Source organism: Salvelinus namaycush, chromosome 22, assembly GCF_016432855.1.
Source record: "Salvelinus namaycush isolate Seneca chromosome 22, SaNama_1.0, whole genome shotgun sequence".
Classification (NCBI taxonomy): Eukaryota; Metazoa; Chordata; class Actinopteri; order Salmoniformes; family Salmonidae; genus Salvelinus; species Salvelinus namaycush.
In genome coordinates, this window is record NC_052328.1 from 7,348,023 (window position 1) to 7,372,447 (window position 24,425).

The window sequence follows — 24,425 nt, forward strand, 5'->3', positions numbered from 1 at the left end:
GTCCAGCCCAAGTGAACAGACCAAAACCTGTGAATGGACATTGTTTACAACAAATCTCAGTGTGGCTATAATGAATATATTAATATGACCAAACTGACTCGAAGCAGAGACGCATGTAGACCAACGAGGCAGTTGCAGCGCAGATGGGGAGACAATTGGACAAACCGGCTGAAAAAAATGAGACAAAGGATGCTAGAAGTCAAATCCATTACATGCCTGCTACACATTATCGGAGGAAATCTAGCTGAATGATATAATAAATCAGAATTTGCCACTCAAAAGTATGGTTGAAAAATATAAAATACAAAAGTCAAATAATGTATAAAAAACAACAACTTATAAATGACAGCAGCGCCACGGGGATATGAACTCTCAAATCTGTGGTTTTAAACATTGAAAAGTATGTATATGTAATACAATTGAACGTGATTCATATTGTGGCATAATAAAGATACTGTATGATTAGCCAAAAAACATATTTTCCTATAGGTCTAATTGTGTCTGGAGTCTGCACTATTTTCTATTAAAAAATGGATTTCTGATGGAAAACAACGAATATTTCGATAAAATGAATAGGCCTATTTATTCAGAAATAGAAAATCGAATCAAAACCACTATTCATAGATCTAGTCTACTATTTTCGAATCGCATAAATGATAGTTATATAGGGCTACTTATTTGGGATTTTGCATGTTTAAGCCAAATTGATCTGGCCCACGTTTTAATATAAGAATGCAATACATGTTCACAATTATTTCACAAAAGCATCATATTCAAACTCTCTATTCCTCACCTTTAAAATGTCCTACACTTTGGATCAGACGTCAATAAAATAACATTCATTTTAACAATGCATTGTTATTAACGTATTTTGTCTTTACTTACAGGCTAACCATGGACCATAGTTTTTTATCTCGTTCCCTCTGGAACAGTGAGGGTAAATTCCTCCAGCACCACGCGACAGACCTCTATACCAGCGTGCACGTCACTCGCAACATCCCTGCTGGGGCACAGTTCGGCCCGTGCATCCTTCAGAACACATTCTATGACACCATCGCCTTCATAGCGCTCAAATCCCGCGACAAGAGAAGCAAATCATACGTGTTCAGGGTAAGTTCATTTTTGAAATATTGATTAATAACACAATTTAACTTGCAAGCTAGGATACCACAGGAACACATTAGACGTTGTTCTATATATAGAAGGGAGTGCACACATTCATAAAAACATGGGCTAATTATAGACTAAATCTAAATCTTATTAAAAAACATCAACAACAAAATGACAAGTTCTACAATGAGATATGTGTTTTGGTGTAGCCATCCATATAGGCTACCCGTGGGAAATGATTGACCATGCCATTTGGTCACATGTACACCGTTACAAATTCTAATCAATTCAGTGTTTTCACTATGACTGGGGAGAGGTGAACCTCATTGACATTTTGACAATGTTGTCTCTACGAATTAATATGAATGAATGATTTCTCTCAACAGGTGGACCCCGAGGCTATGCGGAGCTCTGCTCTAGTGTTGTCCTGGCTGCGGCTGGTGCAGGCGGCGTGTGGCAGGGAGGAACAGAACACGGAAGCGTTCCTGAAGGGAGGCCAGCTGTATTTCCGGACCACCAGGGACATACGTCAGGAAGAGGAACTGTTGGTGTGGTATGACCAGGAGTTGTCACATCTACTGGGCTTCACTGACATCTTAACCAGAGGACAAAATGAAGGTGAGAGAGAAATAGACGCTTGGGAAAGCGCTATAGAAATACAGCTCTTCGTCACCATCCGAATCTTCATCATCGTCCTCATTTCAACATATAGGCTTACTAATGTTACCGATGTTGTTTGGTTGTTTTGGCATTTTGCCAGTAGTTTTGTTGTAGCCTGCGTAAATGCGTAATGCAAATTGGAAAAGACAGAGGAAGAGGAAACGACTGAAACTTTTCAGAGAGAATATATGTGGACTATTGTTATTAATTGATTAGTTTATGTCTGACTTAATTTTTCCCCAATGTGTTTTGTAATGTACATATTAACGAACAAATTGTATATCTCTTCACAGAGCTTAAATGCGCAACATGTAACCAGGTCTTCAAGAATGAGCATCCCTATTTGGCCCACTGCCGCTTCCTGTGCGCGCAGGTGAAGTATGACGCGCTGAGCAGAGAGGCCTACGAACACAAACACATGGAGATAAAGCGGCAACGACGCGTCACAGACTTCCACAACATCGCCAGGGATCTGGAACATAAAAGATACGGCGCCAGTGAAGACGCTGAGATTTCCCCGCGGAAATGGAAACACGAGGAGACGGGTTATCCCCGATGGAGGAAACCTGTTCTACTTGAGAAAACCAACATATCGAACAACAACAACATCACACAGGTAACCAGAGAAGACCACCTCACTGCGCCAGAGTCAACTGGCTCTGCCTTGAAACTGAAGGCGGAGAAGTACCAGCTCAAAAAGGACCATGTGGAATGTAAAAATAGTGCGTTTACAGAGGTTGGAGCAGCGAAAATGAGTTTTACGCACGAGAAAGAAAAGCCTACGGAGGCTGATTCTGAGACAGTGCGGGAGATGAGTGCTGATTTAAACGCAAACAGCAACAGCAGTGCCTTTTCATTCGTTCTGCGCAGTGGAGCGGAGGAGCAGAAAAGCGCTTTCTGTAAACCCTGTAAAAGGACTTCTAACGGTTCTACAGCGCACCCATCCAACACATTACCTGCTCCATTGAACCGCCTAGAGGAAGTGAGAGACGTTTTTACCTCAAAGACGGTTCTGGGATACAACAATCTGTTGGCTACTAATATGTTGAATGGTGATTTACCTCGCGCACAGACCCTACCCACACCGGTTAATGGAAACGCTTTCCCGTACGCGCCAGAGCACTGGTCCAGGAGCATTGGAGACCAACTACAAACCACGTCGTCTTTAACAATTCTTCCACCAACGTTTACCTCCATTGGGGTGTCAGTGCAAAACTGGTGCGCCAAGTGTAACCTCTCCTTCCGCATGACGTCTGACCTAGTGTTACACATGCGCTCGCACCACAAGAAGGAGTTCGCGGCGGAGTCCCAGGTGAGGAGGAGGCGAGAGGAGAAACTCACCTGCCCTATCTGCCACGAGTTCTTCCGGGAACGGCACCACCTTTCACGTCACATGACATCGCACAATTAAAACCCATTGGGCATAAGAAAAGCCATTAGAAAACGTATATTTAAAGAAAACGACATCGGACATACTGTATGTAATTAAAAGAGTAGAACAGAGTAATTTAGAGTAATTAAGCATTTAATGACAATTTGAAGTCACTAACATCTTAATGTAGGACCATCCACTTGTGATTATCGATCATTACGCATTAGGGCGTATTTGGGCACGCAGGTGCTCATTCAGGATTGCACACAGTGTCCACTAGATGTCCACAGAATACGAAATTGAATACACAACATATTCATTTTTATTATCTGCACAGTGGGTGATAGGAATATTGTGTGTAATTGGGATTATAAGGTTCTATCTGCATTTTTGTCCAATTTTAGTTATTGACATTCTTGTTCTACTCAGTGTTCTATATAGTACTCTAAATACCCCAATTAAAATGTTGTTAAGTTCAAAACAGTACACAATCAAAATTACTGACACCATTCAAACCAATGAGGGTTCAGAACTTTAAAGACACTTATCTCAGAATCATATTTTTGCAGATAGAACCTTAAAGTCCCAAGCTCTCGGTATGTCTGATCCGTGCCTTATGAAACTCAGGGTGGGACTGAAGAGAGAGACTGAAGGTCGCTTGCAGCTCTTGCTATAGACCTCTGATTGTTATAAACATGTTTTCAATGTCTATTACTCACATTGTTTGACTAGACATACAGTATTACCCGAGCTTGTACGGAGAGAGATGTGTAGATTCATTTAGCTGTTTTTGATGTACAAAAAAAGAATAACATCAAATCCAAACTCTACTTGCCCTGTGTTCTCTTTAAACTTCCATAAAGACATTTTGTGTGAAACACATGGACATTGTATTACTTGACCCACTATATTCCCTGGCTTCACCCATACGTGACACAAGACATACAACCTGGACTATTTGTCCCATTTCATTTTGGCCCATTTAATGTATTGCTGAATAAAAAATATACAGATGAAAATGACTGCAAATAACACAGTGGGTGATAATATGGAAACACATCATTCATCTGTTTGAAGAACCATTTTAGCAAGTTGTCTGTCATATGTTTGAGACGTCATTGCCGTAAATCGCTTCTATTCCAACAGGTGGCATTAGCCACCAATTTTCCTCCAAAGCAGAGGCCAGTGAGTCCAGTAGCCTCAATCTCATTCCGAGATGCTTGCTGTTCTTTTTACCTTGTTTAAAGGTGAGTAACGAATCATCTATGAGGCCAGATGGGGCTAGTACCCAAACCAACAATACTGGTCAAGGTGTTATAAGGCAATTCATTATAGTGCTGAAAAACATCAACTAATTACGTTGTAAAAAAAAACAACTTTTTTTTTTTTGTTAATCTCATTCACAATAGTCTGACTCATGTCTTCAACCATCAAGCTAATAAGACATAATTTACAAGGTGACAGCGAGAACAGTCTTAATCACTTGGGCCCGATTTAATCAGATCCACTTTACCCGAAATCCGCATAGCTGATGTTTGACGAAGTGGAACTGCGCTGTCAAATCCACAAGCGCTGCTTCCCAAAAACACTGTTGTGGATTACCCCCCCCCCCCCCCCCCCAGTTGAAACTTGTTCCCCAAACTTGTGTCCCCTCAGTTTTGCTTTGATGTCCCTGTATAAAAATAGCCAAAAGTTCAAATGTTTGAGTGACAGGTTGGCGCAAAATCTGTGTCTCCGAAAAGACAATTAACTTGCGAAGGTGTTTAGCACCATACCTCACAATGCCACATGCATGTCACACGATATTCAAAACTAAATCATAGGGCACATGAGTGGGGCGTCCACAGCTACATGCGAAAACTCATTTTCCACTTTGACAAATGTGTTCAGTCAGCACAGAAGAAACACGCTACAACCGAGGAAAGCTCATCTAATCCAACTGGCATTTGAAGGGGATGTTACAATAATATTTCGAGGAGAATGGAATGATCGATTACTCAGAAAAACAATCTAGCTTGTTGGTTTTGATCAACATCTTGGTGGTATAGCCAGTGGCGTCATTTCAGCAAAAATCGAGAGTATGAATGGCAAAATGACTTCCATAGCAAGCAAGCTATTCAACAGCCTTGCGTTAGTGTGTAGGGCGCTGTCCATGGTGCTGATAGAGCGCAGTCGAGATTTCGCCGCAACCAGTCACTTCCTTTTCAAAAGCACTCAATTGTGTCGGCATTTGTGGTATAGATGATATAAGCAGAATTCAATATAATTCCAATGTCAGAACCCAAATTACGCCCTTGGGTCTAGCTACATATCGGTATGTTTCATCATAGAAATAGATACATTCTATTTTGTTATTTCTTTGTAGCCTATTGGTATTTCGTGGTTGTAAATGGAACTGTACGTATTGGAAACGTGTTCATCGTAAGCTGCCATATCGTAACGTGTTGCTGTACTCATGAGCGGCATGGTTTTTCATGTTTGAAGCGGTCTTATAGGCCTATTTGTTTGGCAAGACAACTGTGCATGGCTGCAGCTCGCGGATGTAGGCTATGTTTGGGTTATTTGGATCTCTATTCGCCATTTGTTTATTGCGTTTGTTTATTGTTAATGTAACTAGCCTAAATATAGATTGTGTCTTGCCTTTATCGATGTGATATTTTGTTTACTATGCCTACTTGGTACCGCTGTTTTGTTCTGTTTGCATTCATTCGTTCACATTCGCAGTTGTGTCGGTATAGTAAGCCAAACTGCTATTCATTATTTTTGTTTGGATGCATGTTTAACTAGGAAACCACTTTCAGCATTTAGTTTGCTGAGCTGTCTGTTGTAGTGAGCTCCAAAAGTATTGGGACAATAACCACGTTTCCATCTATTGTTTTTATGAGACTAGTCATACCGTGTATAAAAAAAAAAATCAAGACAGCTGTGATGGAAGGCGGAAGTTTATAAATGCCGACAGACATGGTGGGACATGGTGGGATCTTTTTGTGTCGGTGAATGAAAAGGAAACCGCACACTGCTCTTGATAGCATCACTGATCTTTAATAAGCTTACGTATCGACCTCAGGGCCTTCGTCAGAGCTTTTGTGAATGAAAAAAAAAATAGCACCCTTATGTAGACCTAGCCCCACCCATATTTTTGTGTCGGGAAATTTAATTGGGCGAGAAATGGTGGTGGGAACGCATTTATGCGGAAATATTGATAGAATGACCATCATATCGAAGGTAAATTGGAGTCATGCGATGATATGTTGTGTGGTCCTCCCACTACGACTCGGGAAACCGTGCAGTTTATTAGGCTACAGATTAAAATACTTTATGATCGACTTCACAGGGCGGTGAAAGTGCACGGTGATCTCCTTTACAATAAATATCGAAGGTCTGATTCTGGTGTCATGATAATGATCTATGCTTAACTGCCGTTTGACAAATACAACATATTCTTGCTCTTATCCATAATAATTTCATCATATAGACTAGCTGTTGGCTATATGCCAGCTGTTGGCTAGAGTGCACGTGCCAAGACCAGAGTTTTTGTTACAAAACTATCCGTAGAGTTGAAAATGTTATCCACACTAAAGATTGTCATTATGGTAATCGCTTCATCCCTATGTTGTTTTATTTTTTCAGATATTTTTTGGGAGTCTAGACATTTACCTCACCTTGTGTTATGTGTATAGTGGCCTTTCAATGAGGACTTTCCTGCTCTGGTACATGTGTGGCGCATGGGTGAGAACGGCTGTCCAGCTCTAGACAATAAGGCAAGACCCTCAAGACATTTACCTCATCAACAGACATGTCGTTCACTGAGTGACTGCAATTTAAAACGACGTAAAACACAGGGTGCCAATAAGAAGAGCACTTTGCCGTGTCAAACAAAAGATGCATTAAGAAGACCGTGCTCTCATGTGATGAAGGGGGAAATAAGAGAAAAAGCACAAAGTAAACACCAGTAAATTACCCACCACATTTGAAACATGTGAATGAGAAAATAACACAGCACTGATCGATGGTTCCTGTGAAAGTACATCGTCATGTCCCTGACAAACGGGAGACATGGATCAGGAGGAGTAGACACCATCCATGGCACCACGAGGTTGTAGATGGCCTTTGCTGGACACTGCTGCCGTTTCTCTAGCTCCCGCTGCCATTTCTTCAAAAGAGAATTCGCTTTTTTATAACCAAATCTCTATTTTTGATATAAATGGCATTCTGTAGAAGGGTCCAGACACAATGGAATATGAAGTTGCGGATAAAATTCAGAATGACGCAATTTCATGTGTACAACATGTAAAGACCTTAATTTCATGTGTACAACATGTAAAGACCTGCATTACTATACTCAGAGCTTTGCCGTTTCTAAAAGGACATACAATATTTGGGTGTTTTTGGAGCGTTTGTTCAGGTTTTTTCCGGACCCTTCTATAACATTCCATTGACATAAAAAAATAGAGATTTGGTTGTTAAAAAGAAAACTTCTCCTTAACTTATATCCACTGCATAATATCATTGTACAAAGGATCCTCATGTGTCTTCCTCTTCTGGCAAATGGACCTCAGTCGGGAGATGGGGTGGAGGTTGATGGAGTTGCAGGGCAGAGAGCAAGGGTGCACCTGAACAGTGCATTGGGAGTTGGTGAGAAGGGGCTGGGCGTTGGGGAGAGAGGCCGGGGAGGTGGTGAACCAGTCCAGGGAGATGATGAGCCAAGGGGTGATAAACCACCTGTAGATGGGCCCTCGGGGCTCAGCTCTGTCTCTGGGCTGTCCAAAACAACACCTACAAGCAGATGGAAAATACACTCCAATACATTGCAAGACAATCTGGACCCTCTCTTTCTAAAATTATCAGCCATTGTTGCAACCCCTATTACCAGTCTGTTCAACCTCTCTTTCGTATCGTCCAAGATCCCTAAAGATTGGAAAGCTGCCACGATCACCCCCCTCTTCAAAGTGGGTGACACTCTAGACCCAAACTGTTACAGACCTATATCCATCCTGCCCTGCCTTTCTAAAGTCTTCGAAAGCCAAGTTAAACAAAATCCTTGACCATTTTGAATCCCACCGTATCTTCTCCTCTGTGCAATACGGTTTTCGAGCTGGTCACGGGTGCACCTCAGCCACGCTCAAGGTACTAAACGATATCATAACCACCATCGATAAAAGACAGTACTGTGCAGCAGTCTTCATCGACCTGGCCAAGGCTTTCGACTCTGTCAATCACAGTATTCTTATCGGCAGACTCAACAGCCTTGGTTTCTCAAATGACTGCATTGTCTAGTTCACCAACTACTTCTCAGATAAAGTTCAGTGTGTCAAATCGGAGGGCCTGTTGTCCGGACCTCTGGCAGTCTCTATGGGGGTACCACAGGGTTCAATTCTCGGGCCGACTCTTTTCTCTGTATATATCAACGATGTCGCTCTTGCTGTGGGTGATTCTCTGATCCACCTCTACGCAGATGACATCATTCTGCATACACCTGGCCCTTCTTTGGACACTGTGTTAACAAACCTCCAAACGAGCTTCAATGCCATACAACACTATAAACTCCTTCCAGACTCATATTAAACATCTCCAATCCAAAATTAAATCTGGAATCGGCTTCCTATTTCGCAACAAAGCCTCCTTCACTCACGCTGCCAAACATACCCTCGTAAAACTGACTATCCTACCGATCCTCGACTTTGGTGATGTCATCTACAAAATAGCCTCCAACACTCTACTCAGCAAACTGCAGTCTATCACAGTGCCATCCATCAGTTTTATCACCAAAGCCCCATATACCACCCACCACTGTGACCTGTATGCTCTCGTCGGCTGGCTCTCGCTACATATTCGTCATCATCATCTGCACATCTAGCACTCCAGTGTTAATTTGCTATATTGTAATTACTTCGCTACTATGGCCTATTTATTGCCTTACCTCCTCATGCCATTTGCACACACTGTATATAGACTTTTTTTCTATTGTGTTATTGATTGTACGTGTGTTTATTCCATGTGTAACGCTGTGTTGTTGTTTGTGTCGCACTGCTTTGCTTTATCTTGGCCAGGTCGCAGTTGTAAATGAGAACTTGTTCTCAACTAGCCTACCGGGTTAAATAAAGGTGAAATAAAAATCTTGAAATAATCTCCATGGGCTCCTTTGATATAAAATACTTATTCAAAATAAATGATTTCATAAACATATCGATTTAATTATCACACATACACCACAGTGTCTGTTTTCAGATGTTTGAACTAGCAGTGCTGATCATTATGATAACACAGGCAACAAATATTTCCCACTCACAATGTATCCCATCCAGAAAAGAGCTGATTTAAACACACGATCACAAACACACACACTGTACCAAAGGATTTGGCTGCATGACAAGAGTACATACCACATCTGGCATATTGGTGTCTGTCTGAAGATGTCTCACATAAACACGAAGCCAATCCAGTTTTCGGACAATTGGCGGGACACACACACCGGCAGTGGCCCCATTCCGGTCTCCTTCACCGGTCCCAAATCTTTCTCCATGTTTCTTTGAAACATGGACATATTGTGCATTGCAAAACTCGAAATAAAAGCACAAAACGGGCCCTTGCAAGTAGAATAGCAAGTAGTAGCAGCAAGTAGAAGTATGTCCATCTCTTCGGTGTTTATACCAAAAGGGACACCGGAAAACATGTGATGTAGACACAGGGGCGGGACTTAAGTTGCAAAACTCACTCAATATTGGCTCTCAAATCTTTGCAAGGAATTATAAAGCGATAATTACAATTCAGGTAAAGAGCACCACAGTCAGGCAGAAAAATCGGAATTTTCTATCATAAAGTGAGAGCAATTAGTTTCCCTGGTTGCTATTTGGCTGGTACTTAGAAATACTATAACAGTAAACGAATAGATGACATTCACTGCTATAAACCTGTCTCCAATATAATCGCATAGCTTACTGCAAACCTTTGACAAATACATCTCCTTGTGAAAAGGCGTCCCATGGTCTGTTTTGTCAATGAGCTCAATGTATTCCAAATACTGGTGGTAATGAGATTATCCCAATAATTTAGGTAGTAAACGATGCCCCCCTCTGGTTTGTTCCATTGCAAACTGTCTGAGACTCATTGTGAATGAACTACTAGCAGCTAGTTAGGTAGTAGCTACCACAGCCAGTTCAGATAGCTAGCCTCTAACTAGCTATCTGTCAGGTAGCAGTATCTAACAGCTGTTGTATGTATGGAAATGTTTTGTAGCCTTTGTTTTGTCCCGTTTCAACAGAAGTAAATATGATCATGTACATAATGTACATTGTACATTGGCTAGAACCAGACAAAAGTTGGCTAACGTTAGCTAGCTAGCTAGCTCACTAACTTGAGCAATTATTTTTTTCTCAATCATACTAGGCCTGAATCAAATGATGAAACCAGCGGCCAAACGATTGAATACTTATATTCGGAACTTATTTTTATTTGTCAGTATAGGAATTTAACGTTATTGATCTGTCAGTTTCCCCAGCTAATTCACTACTTTTCACACTGACACGGTATAAACAGCTCCACAAAACACTATGCTCATCAAGTCTTAGCTGGATCAGATGGTGACAGGTGTTCCTGCAGGTTCAGACAGCCAGGGAAGACCAGTCTACAGAGCTCAGGTGAATTTTGCAGTAAATTATAACAATCAGTGACTGGATACAAAGTTCCATCTTGAGTTGATGGGTAGACTACAGTCTGGGATCTGGGAATCATGGTCATTTCAATTGTTGAACCATTGATTCTATTCTTGCATAATATAATGTATAAATGTACACCAAGATAATTCTTTGTCATGCCTCATCTGAGCAGGATCAGATTTTGACAGGGGGATGACCAGTCTGTGACGGTGCAGAGGTGAACATTTTATTTTCTCTGTGCAGCAAACACTGGACAAGTAAGACGCTTCAAAGATTGAACCTATTTCAAGGCAGTCTGACAAACCTCTAAAGTTGATTTCCAAACTGTATCAAGGGTAGATAGAGGCTTTGACACAAAGCATGTAACGCAAAAATGTGAGGAAGACCTGGGAGACGCTGTTACTGATGATGAATGGATGCAGATGTGTTAGGATGTCCAGTCGTGTTCATATAATCTGACATAAATGACTGCAGTCTAAAACCATCCATAGAACGTACTACATGCCACTGAAAATGAATTACATGCACTCAGAAATGTAATTATTCTGCTGGAGGTGTAAAACACTAAAGGGGACATACTGTATTTGTATATGTCATGGTCTTGTGAAGGCTGGCTGAATTCTGGCAAAGAGTATGTTCTTTTATCTCTGCATGTCTACAGATTCTCCCTTCTCCCTGTTTTTGTTTGCTTGGAAATGTTGATACTGGAGACTGTTATCAGACGAAACTATGTCACCAAGCATTTATAGCGGCTAAGAAATGCATTGCCATTAATTGGAAGGTTGGTTATCCTCCCACAATGGATGGAAGAAATATCAAGTTATGTATCACTAGATTTGACTTATTACAAGATTAAGGGTATACTGTGCAACTTTTATAAGGCCTGGATGCCTTATATGGACTACTATACAAACAAAAGGAGCCTGTATTGAAAACATGCCCACGTAAGGGGAGATAGCTATTTAGACAATTCCTAACTGCTGGGGTGCTCAGTCCTGGCCCTGGGAGTCTGGTGTACTGTTGTCACTCTGGCCTTGGCCTAACACACCTGAAACCAATAAGGAATGTTTCACTAAGATCCTAATTCTGTGTGTTAATGTACGCGTGCTTGTGTGTTTTTATTGAACTTTTCTTTTCCAAACCTTTCCCTTGAGACAAAAAAAAAAAAGACTAGAAGGAAGATGTTTTGGGGAGAGAGTTGAGTTATGACGGGCATGCAGGCAGCTCGGGCTGGCTGGGCAGTCTGGCTCAAATTTGATATAGAGGATGTCTTAATAAAGCCAATACAAAGTTAAGTCTTTTTACTTTATTTGTAAGAGTTGTTAATTTTTTAGGCTATTAGTTAAAGGTGCAACACAATAACACAATATTGATTATCATTGATCGGCTCAAATGCATTAATTCTTAGGGCTAGGCCCCTTTTTTCTCAATTTCCGTCTGAATGATGTGCCCAAAGTAAACTGCCTGTTGCTCAGGCCCTGAAGCCAGGATATGCATATAATTGGTACCATTAGAAAGAAAACACTTTGAAGTTTGTAGACATGTTAAAATAATGTAGGAGAATATAACACAATAGATATGGTAGGAGAAAATCCAAAGAAAAACCAACCAGAATTTTTGTTGTTGAGAGACCATCCTCTTAGAATGGCAAGTATAAGGTCATACTGAGAATTAGCTCCCTGGATGCAATTCCTATGGCTTCCACTGGGTGTCAGTAGTCTATGTTCAAGGTTTCAGGCTTGTAACTTCAAAAACAAATAAGAAATATCAGTTTAGTACAGGGACACAGTCTTGGAAATTCAGTCTTGGAAATTTGTACTCTTGTCAATTTGCACCTGCTAAAATAGGTTTCCTATTGAACATACTTCTTTCCATAAGAAATATTATAGTTTGATTACATTTTAAGGTATCTGAGGAGTATATAGAAACGTTTTTGATTTGTTGAAACAAAGTTTAGGGGTAGATTTTTGGATTCCTTTCTCTGCATGTTGAACGAGTGGATTACTCAAATCAATGGCGCCAACTAAACTGACTTTTTGGGATATAAAGAAGGATTTTATCTAACAAAACGACACTACATGTTATAGCTGGAACCCTTTGGATGACAAATCAGAGGAAGATTTTCAAAAAGTAAGTGAATATTTAATCGCTGTTTGTGAATTTATGAAACCTGTGCAGGTGGAAAAATATTTTGATGTGGGGCGCCATTCTAAAACAATCACATGGCATGTTTTCGCTGTAATAGCTACTGTAAATCAGACAGTGCAGTTAGATTTAAGCTTTCAACCGATATAAGACACTTATATGTACCTAAATGTTTATATCCATAATTTTTATGATTATTTATTGAATTGCGCGCCCTCCAGTTTCACCGGAAGTTGTCCCGCTAGCGGGACGCCTAGGCCTATTAGGTTTTTAAGAAGGAAAGAAATTCCACAAATGAACTTTTAACAAGGCCCACCTGTTAATTGAAATGCATTCCAGGTGACTACCTCATGAAGCTGGTTGAGAGAATGCCAAGAGTTTGCAAAGCTGTCATCAAGGCAAAGGGTGGCTACTTTGAAGAATCTAAAATCTAAAATATATTTTCATATAATAACACTTTTTTGGTTACTACATGATTCCATATGTGTTATTTCATAGTTTTGATGCCTTCACTATTATTCTACAATGTAGAAAATAGTAAAAATAAAGAAAACCCCTTGAATGAGTAGGTGTGTCCAAACCTTTGACTGGTACTGTACAAATAGTAAACTCTTAAAAACAGAGACAGACCCTCCACACACTCCCCAAGCCAGGGGTGGACAACCCTGTTCCTGGAGAGCTATAGGGTGTGCAAGCTTACATATCAGCATTAACACACATGATACAGCGTATCAAAGTCTTGATGAGAGGTTGATATGCTGAATCAGGTTGGTTAGACCAATCCCTCAGTATCAGGAGAACACATATTATACACTACACAGTACATATTGTGAATAAATACCAGTGACATCACAGGGTCAGAGGTGATGAACTGGTTTATAATACTGCTACAGACTCAACTCTAACCACGATCTCATCTCCTAATGTGGGAGAAGGGAATTAGAGAAGGAGGATAAGAAGAGAGGAGGAGTAGACTTTCACCCAGGGGTTGATGTGGCAGAGGGTTGAAGAGGATGTGTACCTGATGGACTGTAGTTTGGTCCATATGTGTGTGTGTGTGTGTCTAGCTGACAGACTTTAGTTTGACCCAGGGGTTGGTCCGGCGTACCTCCATGGGCGGTTTGTTGGCGAAGATGTGGTTGCAGAGCTCGTCCAATGGCGGCTCTGGGTCAAACTGGGCCCCGTTCTTGTTCACCTTCCTGATCTTTACATCTATTTCTTAAGGACTGAAGGAGGGAATAAAAAATCAGATTTGAGCACTTGGACCACCTGTGTGTGTGTGTTTGTGTGTCTGTGTGTGTGCGTGCGTGTTGGTGAAAGTGTGTGTACCTCGAGCTCCTTCACAGAAGCCATGTTGTTGGACAGCATGCATTCCTTCAGCATAGTGATGGGGTCACTCTTACTGCGCACTTCCTGGATCTCGTCACGGATATGGTTGCTCCAGGAAGTTAAATCTCACACAGGCAGAGGGGTTAGACCTGATTAGCAGGGTTCAGCTCCAGCCCTTGGTCGATGAGAGAGAGAGCGACAGAGCCCTGGAAAGGAAGCGGTGCTAGAGTAATAGGATGTATCCCAAACCAATACCGCACTAAATGGGTGTCTAGACAGGTTCAAATAGGGAGTGAGGGAGAGTGGCAACACAAGAAGGTGGGTCAGGCTAAAACAGAACAGAATAAGGGATGAGAGAAAGAGTAGAGGAGGAGTGAGGGGGAGGAGAGAGACCCGGGGTCAGATAACGGTCACAGGGTCAGAGGACAGAGATCACATCTCACCTAACCCCAGGGTCGCTCATGCTGTGTCCATGGTAACAGTAGGTCTCCGACTCCATGACAATAGGACCCTGCCAGAGAGGTTTCCAAAACCAAGAAACTCAACAAGGTAGCCAACACCGCCATGACACTGCTGATCAGGGATTTCTATTGGAGCAGCAGTTTCTCAGCATCTTCCTATATCTATGATTTTTGGCCCTGCAGTACACACGGAGTGTCAGTAGTGATTAAACGGGGACCAGTTGCAGCTCTGTACCGGAGTCTCTTCCACAGAGTGTCTCAGAGTTGGTCACATAGCCTCCCTCTGTCAGGGAAGAGACACTGGTGCGAGACTAGAAGCTGATCATCGCTCTGAGATTAGACTGTCTGAGACAAGGTGATTCTTAGCACTCTTCAAGCTCTTAAACCCCTTATAACATTCTCATCTCTGCACCAATCAGAACTCATCTTCTCAAGCGCTACAAACGATCATAGCTCACCTTCCTGGCTCTGCAGTGGTCTGCAGCGAACTTGTTGGCTTCCCTCACACACAGAATGTCCATACCGTCCACCTATACCCAGAGTTAGGAAGGTCAATATTGCAGAGATACTGTACACTCACTGATTGTGTGTGTGTCCTACCATGAGGCCAAGAATATTGTTTCTTGAAGTACTCAGTGCTAGCAGAAGACCTCTCCACATGCGCTCCCATGCCAAACTTGTTCTTCTCACAGATGAAGATACACTGCTTCCATAGAGACATCATGTTGAAAGACTCAAAGATCTGGCCCTGATTGGACAAGAGGAGGAGAGTCGATGATGATGATGAAGATGACTACTGCAACCGTTAGATAGATAGAACAAGTCTCACATGGTTGGCTGCTCCGTCTCTGTACAGCATCACACAGACCTGGTTGTTACCCTGGTACTGACAGGCTAGTGCACACCTGCCCCAAATGGAACCTGCAGACACACACACAAACGCACGCACGTGCGCGCGCGCACACACACACACACACACAGGTTGTGAGAACAAGCTTATATTTTGGGTTATGATGCGGTAAGACAATTGATAAGCTAATGAAGCATTTAGAAATTACATTCTTCATGAATCAATGGCTATATATCAAGAATTTTACAGTCCACAAATTGATAGTACCAATCCCGGATTGTCCCTTTAAATGAACACAGTAACATAGTTTCACACATCATCATCATAATCACCTACACAAATGATGGAAAGTGATCACATACCTCCATGTCTCACCACTGTTTAATTGTGACTCTGGAAACGAGTCACAATAGTTGGATAGTCTGCTGACGACTTCTTTACACAAAAGGGACAGCTGGACAGTCCTGTGTTCCTGCACTGCACAGCTTCAGGATCTGTGCCCGACTTTAGTACCATAACATGTTGCCGAGTGATGGATGTAAACATTATCACTATACACACGCATATCAAAGCATTGTCAGAAGTATGCGTACGACAAATGTCTTGGTATTCCAATACAAAATACAAAAAGCTGAAAGTGTACAACTTCATCTAGGGAACAGATTGAAATTTACTGGGGTAGGGGTGGTCAAAATAGGGGGTGTCAAATATTTTTTACTTTGGGGAGGGTTGTGTGTTTTTTTATTAGGTACAGGAGAGGGTAGTGCATTTTTTCCATAGTTTACATTCGCTCTTTTGCAGGTTTTACTATATCATTTCTTCCATTCTAGCCAAATTGTCTAATCTGCTTGCATGCACCCTTTATAAAGGTGTTTTGGTACTTCCCTTATACACGACGCTTTTCCATGTGCTAACTTTTACCATACCACAGGTAAATTTAGTCTACCAGTCTAACTGTCTATCCTGTCCTCCATCCACCATTCATAGTGACAATAGTGGTAGGTGGATCGTTTGTCCAGATCTGCAATAGGCTAAATAGCAATCGTAACACAAATAAAAGCATTCGAAGCTGCATCAATTTTCAAAAGGATCCCCCAAGAACAAACAGGAACAGCTGATAGGCAGCGGAGAGGCCAGGTGCATCATTGCACACGAAATAACAGTGAAGACACAGCTCAAAATGCTGTGTTGTCCCTATTGATGTAGGGACAATACAATGATCCTACCTAGACTAGCCTACCACACCACAATGCAATGAATAATTGCATTATTGCTTTCAAGTGAGTACAACATATTACTCTAGGCTGCAGTGGAAATGTCATTTGAATGACGGCGCAAAAGCCTTGTGATTTGAATGTTTCATTCCATTTGGATCAGTTGTGGGTCTATTCTCGACAGTTTATAAGTTCTGGAAAGGCACAGTAGCAGGCCAGTCTAGCTGTATTTTTACTTCTGATATACTTCTGTTGCAGATCTTCGTTCTCCTAGTTATTCAAAGCTTAATGCACGCTCTGCCTCCTCTCCCATCCGAGCAGCGACTCCTCACACAACAAGAACCTAAAGCTTCAATATAGCCCAAATGTTTATCATTTAACGTTTAAAATGTATTCTATTTTATATGTAGCATAAACACAACCAGTTACAATGTTTTAACCTGATTAGGCTACTTCAAAAGTCTCAGGCATGAGGTGTTCGTATTTAATAAAGAAGCATGAACACGTACCACGTTGCAACTTGGTCTCCTTCCGACGAGCGTTACAGAACATCCCACCACAAACGGACCAAGTAGTGTGGTAAGGAGGACTGGTCATGGGAGGACATCCTGGACGGCAAAGGATCCTGGACGTGGGAGGAGATCCTGGCAGGAAGGGATCGCCTCCCATGGGAACAGGTGGAAGCAGCTAGGAAGGGGGTGTCACGCCCTGACCTTAGAGATCCTTTTTATGTCTCTATTTTGGTTTGGTCAGGGCGTGAGTTGGGGTGGGCATTCTATGTTTTGTGTTTCTATGATTTTCTATTTCTATGTTTTGGCCGGGTATGGTTCTCAATCAGGGACAGCTGTCTATCATTGTCTCTGATTGAGAACCATACTTAGGTAGCTCTTTTTTCCACCTGTGTTTGTGGGAAGTTGACCTTTGTTTAGGGCACATAGCCTGTAGCTTCACGGTTAGTTTTTGTAGTGTTTATTGTTTTGTTCGGCGTCTTTTCAATTAAATAAAGAATATGTACGCTCACCACGCTGCACCTTGGTCCAGTTCTTTTAATGGCCGTGACAGGGGGCCCAGCGTTATGAGGGGACACGGCTAGCACGGAAGCACGAGAAGCCACTCCAATTTTTTTTGAGGGGGGGCACACAAGGAGATTGGCTGAGTCAGGTTAGAGACCTGAGCCAACTCCTCGTGCTTACCGTGGGGAGAGTGTGACTAGACCCTATGTTATGCGGCTCTGCGCAGTGTGTCTCCAGTGCGCACTCATAGCCCGGTGCGCTATATTACAGCTCCCCGCATCGGCCGGGCTAGAGTGGGCATCCAGCCAGGACGGATGGTGCCGGCTAAGCGCATCTGGCCTCCAGTGCGTCTCTTCGGTCCAGGATATCCTGCGCCGGCTCTGCGCACTGTGTCTCCGGTGCGTGTCCACAGCCCAGTACGTCCTGTGCCAGCACCCCGCAGTTGCCGGGCTAGGGTGAGCATTCAGCCAGGAAGGGTGGTGCCAGCTCTACGCTCCAGACCTCCAGTGCACCTCCTCTGCCCAGTATATCCTGCGCCGGCTCTACGCACAGTGTCTCCGGTGCGCTCTCACAGCCCAGTGCGTTCTGTGCCAATGCCCCGCAGTTGTTGGGCTAGGGTGAGCATCCAGCCAGGACGGGTTGTGCCAGCTCGGCTCTCCAGACCTCCAGTGATGATCCATGGCACGAAGCCTCCAGTGATGATCCATGGCACGAAGCCTCCAGTGATGATCCATGGCACGAAGCCTCCAGTGATGATCCATGGCACGAAGCCTCCAGTGATGATCCATGGCACGAAGCCTCCAGTGATGACCCATGGCACGAAGCCTCCAGTGATGACCCATGGCACGAAGCCTCCAATGACGGCCTCCAGTCCGGAGCCTCCAGCGACGGTCCCCAGTCCGGGGCCGGCAACGAGGGTCCCCAGTCCGGGGCCGGCAACGAGGGTCCCCAGTCCAGTGCCCGCAATGGGGGTCCCCAGTGGGGGTCCCCAGTCCGGGGCCTGCGGAGAAGGTCCCCACTCCGGAGTCGGCGACGAGGGTCCCCGCACCAGAGGCGCCACCGCGGATAGATGCCCACCCAGACCCTCCCCCACGCCCTGACCTTAAAGAGCCTTTTTATGTCTCTATTTGGTTTGGTCAGGGTGTGATTTGGGTGGGCATTCTATGTTCTTTATTTCTAGGTTTTGTGTTTCTATGTTTTGGCCGGTTATGGTTCTCAATCAGGGACAGCTGTCTATCGTTGTCTCTGATTGGGAATCATACTTAGGCAGCCTGTTTTGCCACCTTAGGTTGTGGGATGTTGTTTTTTGTTAGCTCTGTGTAGCCTTCAGAAACGTGACGTTCGTTGTTCTTTTGCTGTTTTGTTTGGTGTTCGGATTTAATAAAGAAGCATGAACACGTACCACGCTGCACCTTGGTCCACTTCTTCCGACGAGCGTTACACAAAGAAATATGCCTAAAGAGCTTCTCCCACTTTCTTTGATGCTGTTGAATTTTCAGATTTCTAGTAGCAATTGTAACTTTAAAAAAAATGAATCGACGTATAGAAAATTGTTCAAAAAGGTTTGATGTTAGAGATGTCACATTTTGTGTTTTGTAAAGGAATATTTTACCTAGAAGAAGTACTGCGTTGTTAATTGAAGGACTATGAACATTGATGTCACCAAAGATGACAAGCTGAGGGTTATCCCTCTAGATTCTAAGCCCTGTCTAAGCCGGGGTAGAGGGGGGGTTCTAAGCTAACATATGGAATTGTTTTAAGATGGTCATACCAAGGATCAGCCCATGCAAAAAACAGATATCTCTACCTTAAACAGACTGATTTTTTATTATGTTAATTAGTCCCGGAAATTGTAGGGTTAGTATGTAGTTTGATGGAGTGATGGGAAAGACAGCCTTGAACTTGTAGCCAAAATGCGCTCATTGTTGGACATGACCAATTCAGATGGATTATGTCCTCCTCCTCTTCATGACATAATCTGCATTTAGAGTCTTGCTCAACACCCCAAATGCAAAGCATTATTTTTGTTGACAGAATAAAATAAAAAAATCTTTAACTGAAAGGCTCTTGAGTGTGTATCTATTGTTGTTTTGTATGTGAGTTTGAAGACCTGCTTCCATGATATTGGGTTGTCAAAGATATCTTCCCAGTATGTTTGAAACTTTTATGGAATTGCAGATAGGTTATGGAAATTCAAAGTAAATTGATATATTTCAGAATATATTTGATGTTTTTGTATCCATAAAAAAATATGTAGTTCCCCATTCAAATGAACGACATCGGCGTGTAACTGAGTGCTTATTTATGGTTAATGTGAATGAGGCATATCACAGTTCCACCTCCAACAAAACAGCTATACGGATATCGGCTAAAGCGGATCTGTTTGAATCTGGCCCTAAACCTGCTGAGTAGAACAATATCTGGTTAACTACGCTGAACACTGATGATAAAAATCCTTAATTTAATCAAAAACAAAGTGATCATCTCACCTCTGCTTTTGAAAAAGCAAAAGGCCTGGAGAAATGTAACCACTCTCAAATTCATAGACAGAGCTATGGATCCAAGGACTGACCATCCGTGATGTCAAAAGTGTAGTTTTAACCATGTTTTTCGGCTATACAGTTTTTGTTCACATTTGCATTGTTTACAAACATTGGAATAAAACAAACCTATATTTTGGCTTCTGATTGGTACGACAGTTGAACTAAGCTCATGAGTTATATGCTTCAAGAATCACTGGGTATATTGCATTAATTAATACGTCCAAAATTGTATGTAGTAACTAAAGATTCTGCCTTTAATCACTGGATATAATGGCTTGTTTACGGTGGCCTATAGGGGGCAAAGTCATTGTTAGTCTGTAACTGGAAGACAAAAAACCCCAGTATTAAATGGCACACAAGGTCAACTATTTGACAATTTCTCACATTGATAAAGCTGGAAAGATGACATTTCTTCTCAGTTTTACTTGTTAAGATTGAACTCACCTCTAGAGTGAGCTCTTTCCACATGATCGACCAGGTCCAACTCCATTTGAACCTGCCCAAGTCCCTTTCCCCTACCCTAAGTGTTCTCATAGATCTGAAAGAAGAGTGATGTCTTTAGAGGGGAGCTTCAGCCATATTGCTGACTGTCTAGTCCTTTCAGATAGTCATAGTGAACTGAACACCATATGGTCAGCAGATACTGTATATAACTTGTTTTGAGTCAACAGCTCGTTTTCATAATAGCTCTACCCTAAGTCCGTACAGAGTTCTCAGTTTCACCCTTGTATAGAAACTATTTAAAGATAATGACTTTTTTGGTGAAAACACCCTAAACCTAAATTGAGGCTGCAGGGTAAACCTGGCCTACAGACATTACCTCTCTGATGCAGGTAAATGAGGCGGGAAGTAGGTACCAGGCCCTGAAGGTTCATGGGTAAGTCAGGCCTCGACCTCTCTGAGTTCAATCACAAAGTAACCAAACCCAATAGCATTTACCATGGAAAGCACAGACTCTGACTGTGACTATTCAGTTAAACAATCATAGTTCTGTTTAAGACATTATAGAATAAATGTGAATGTGATTATATAAATCCACACAATATTAGTCCTCCTAATTAACAGAATGACGGTTCGCCTCGGGTTCTAATCACTTGCGGAAAGACCCGTTTCAGAGGAGCACAGAAAATTCTCTGTCGTCTCATAATAGCTGCCTTCATATCCTCCATGAATTGTTCAGTCTCCATTTGGAAACCCAAATATTGCCCTTAGCCCTCCCAGCTAAACTGCACTTTATTTATAAAACAGGAATACTGTGGTTCTTCACTGAACTGAGGCTTTGAACCACATTTGCATATTAAGCTGACGGCTCGACAGGATTTTCATGCATGATCCTGATTGCAGCTGACGTCGGGGTTAAATTTCTGCCCTGCGTTGCTGGTCTGAAGTGAGTCGGACCGCCGGAAACAGAGCACAGCTGCTGGACCGCGAGGCTGTTCAGAGACACGGGACATTTTTAAAACGAACTGACCTGGAATCTGTCTTCAACTCAGTAGGCCACAACTCTAATATTTGGCATAATGGTATGCTATTACCATTATTGTATTTGCACAAATGGTCTAGTGTGAAAAGATGATTGCCCAAATAATTCTCATGATTTAAAAGTAGGGTACAGGGTATTTAGAGGACTCCTTCTAGTTGAACGATCTCACTACTACCCTTATTGAACTCATCAGTCTGTCAACATAGGGAATGTCAAGGCTACAGTTTGTAATCTCAAGGTAATGAACCTCTCGCACTTTCATACACTGAAGTTGAATACAGAAAAATCTTAAACTCTTATATTAGGCCTACATGACCAGTAGGTTGCATGTAGTTAGATCTGTACTAATTTAACAACTATGATTAGAAAGTACAGTAAGTAGGCTAGCCTATCTTAGGCTAAATAAATCCAAATCCAAATGACAAGAGTCTCAGTTCAAGAGGGGTGAAATCATCCATAAGGGAAAAGGGCCATTGAGGGGAGCATCCTGCGCTCAAACGTATTCTCCTCTTGAAGGGGGCACAGATGGGTAGCGAGGGGAAGTGCAATGCTCCTTCTTTTGAAATTCAAGTGCATGACATCTTAATTACTGCCTGGTTGTTTCTGTCCGCCAATGATCCATAGCGGCATCAGTCACATCACACACCACGCGCACGCGCACGCACACACACACACACACACACACACACACACACACACACACACACACACACACACACACACACACACACACACACACACACACACACACACACACACACACACACACACACACGGCAGCTGTGTTAAAGTGGGTTCACCTTGGAACGAGAAGTTTACCCTCTCATAGCTTTGGGTAAATGTAATATGCCAGATGTTCATTATTTGCTACCCACATGACAGGATTTATAAGTGGAACCTTTTACCGTTGTCAATGAAGGATTAAACCATCTCTCCACCTCCATTTAATCTTGGTATAAAATAGTACTTTGCTAAGACACAGTTTGAGCCGTTTGGGCAGCTGGAGGCATCTGGTTAAAAATGGCCTCCTCCTTGAAGCACGTTATAGCAACCAGCCAGGTCTGTGGCCTTGAAGTTTTTGCATGTTTGCCATAGAGTTTGATGCTTTAATGTTTTTTGTCTTGTGTTTATAACTGGCTTCAAAACATTATTGTCACCATTCAACACCATCTTCACCACATAGTGACTTAAAAACAATTACATATTCCATTGACAAAGTTGGATTAAATACTTTTTATTCTAGTTCTTATAATGGCACCTTTTTCATAATTTAAAACACATATACAAAACCAAATATCTCCTTCTAAAATATAATACTTTTTTTATTGCTTTGGCACTATTTTTCCAAGTATGTGGAATTTTCAAAACTCTTTGTACAAAACTCCAAACTGGTAACACCTGTAACGCAGCCAGTCTTACATTCAAAACCTTTCATTTTCATTCATTTTGTTTGTAGACATCTTTCACCACATAACCATTGATCCCAAATACATTTGTTTAATAAACCAAAACACAACATAACGATGTCTTCTCAATTTTGTTAGTTTAACAACCAGTTAATCCAATAGCAAAAAATGTGTTGAAACATGTTTCAAAATTGCCATTTGAATGTAGTATGCTACAGTATTGTACATTACACTGTTTTCACACTAGGCAATACAAAAACACTACCCATAAAATTGTCTAAACATCCAATTTCCATAATTTATATCCCATGTGGATCAAATGTGTGATCACTGAAGGCATCTTTCACAACATAAACAAATGAAAGAAATGAAAGCAACATAATGTTTAGAAGGCACTAGTTTGCATCAAGCCTATCTTAAGCATCTGGCCATAGGTTCTCATCGAAATCTCCGTAAATATCCTCATTGTTCATGCACCTGGGGAGATAGCTTTTGGGAAGGCGAATCCAAGCCTGACATAGCTCTGGATTGAAATCATTATGGATATACAGTACCAGTCAAACGTTTGGACACACCTACTCCTTCAAGGGTTTTTCTTAATTTTTACTATTTTCTACATTGTAGAACAATAGTGAAGACGTCAACACTATGAAATAACACATATGGAATCATGTACTAACCAAAAAAATTGTTAAACAAATTCAAATATAGTTTATATTTCAGATTCTTCAAAGTAGCCACACTTTGCCTTGATGAGAGCTTTGCACACTCTTGGCATTCTCTCAACCAGCTTCATGAGGAATGATTTTTCCAACAGTCTTGAAGGAGTTCCCACATCTTCTGAGCAATTGTTGGCTGCTTTTCCTTCACTCTGGAATGAGTTGGACCGCAGAGTGAAGGAAAAGCAGTGCATTTTACTGAGTAGTGGCTTCTGTCTGGGCACTCTACCATAAAGGTCTGATTGGTGGAGTGCTGCAGAGAGGGTTGTCCTTCTGGAAGGTTCCCCCATCTCTACAGAGGAACTCTGGAGCTCTGTCAGAGTGACCATCGGGTTTTGGTCACCTCCCTGACCAAGGCCCTTCTCCCCTGATTGCTCAGTTTGGCCGGGCAGCCAGCTCTAAGAATGATGGAGGTCCACTGTGTTCTTTGGGGACCTTCAATGCTGCAGAATGTTTTGGTACCCT

General features: G+C 42.1%; 2 protein-coding genes across 2 annotated transcripts; one reads left to right on the forward strand and one right to left on the reverse strand.

The window, feature by feature from the left end:
- The first annotated feature begins 894 nt into the window (after positions 1-894).
- Positions 895-3,181, forward strand: prdm8 (PR domain containing 8). Its single transcript, XM_038960126.1, has 3 exons — positions 895-1,110; positions 1,497-1,728; positions 2,064-3,181. The coding sequence occupies exons 1-3, from the start codon at positions 895-897 to the stop codon at positions 3,179-3,181; spliced, it is 1,566 nt and encodes a 521-aa protein (XP_038816054.1).
- Positions 3,182-14,005: 10,824 nt separating this feature from the next.
- On the reverse strand, positions 14,006-16,103 carry LOC120017377 (pyruvate dehydrogenase E1 component subunit alpha, somatic form, mitochondrial-like). Its single transcript, XM_038960127.1, has 7 exons — positions 16,096-16,103; positions 15,562-15,637; positions 15,307-15,480; positions 15,191-15,262; positions 14,715-14,782; positions 14,274-14,380; positions 14,006-14,163 (listed from the first exon to the last, which is right to left on the reverse strand). The coding sequence occupies exons 1-7, from the start codon at positions 16,101-16,103 to the stop codon at positions 14,006-14,008; spliced, it is 663 nt and encodes a 220-aa protein (XP_038816055.1).
- Between the last annotated feature and the right edge of the window lie 8,322 nt (positions 16,104-24,425).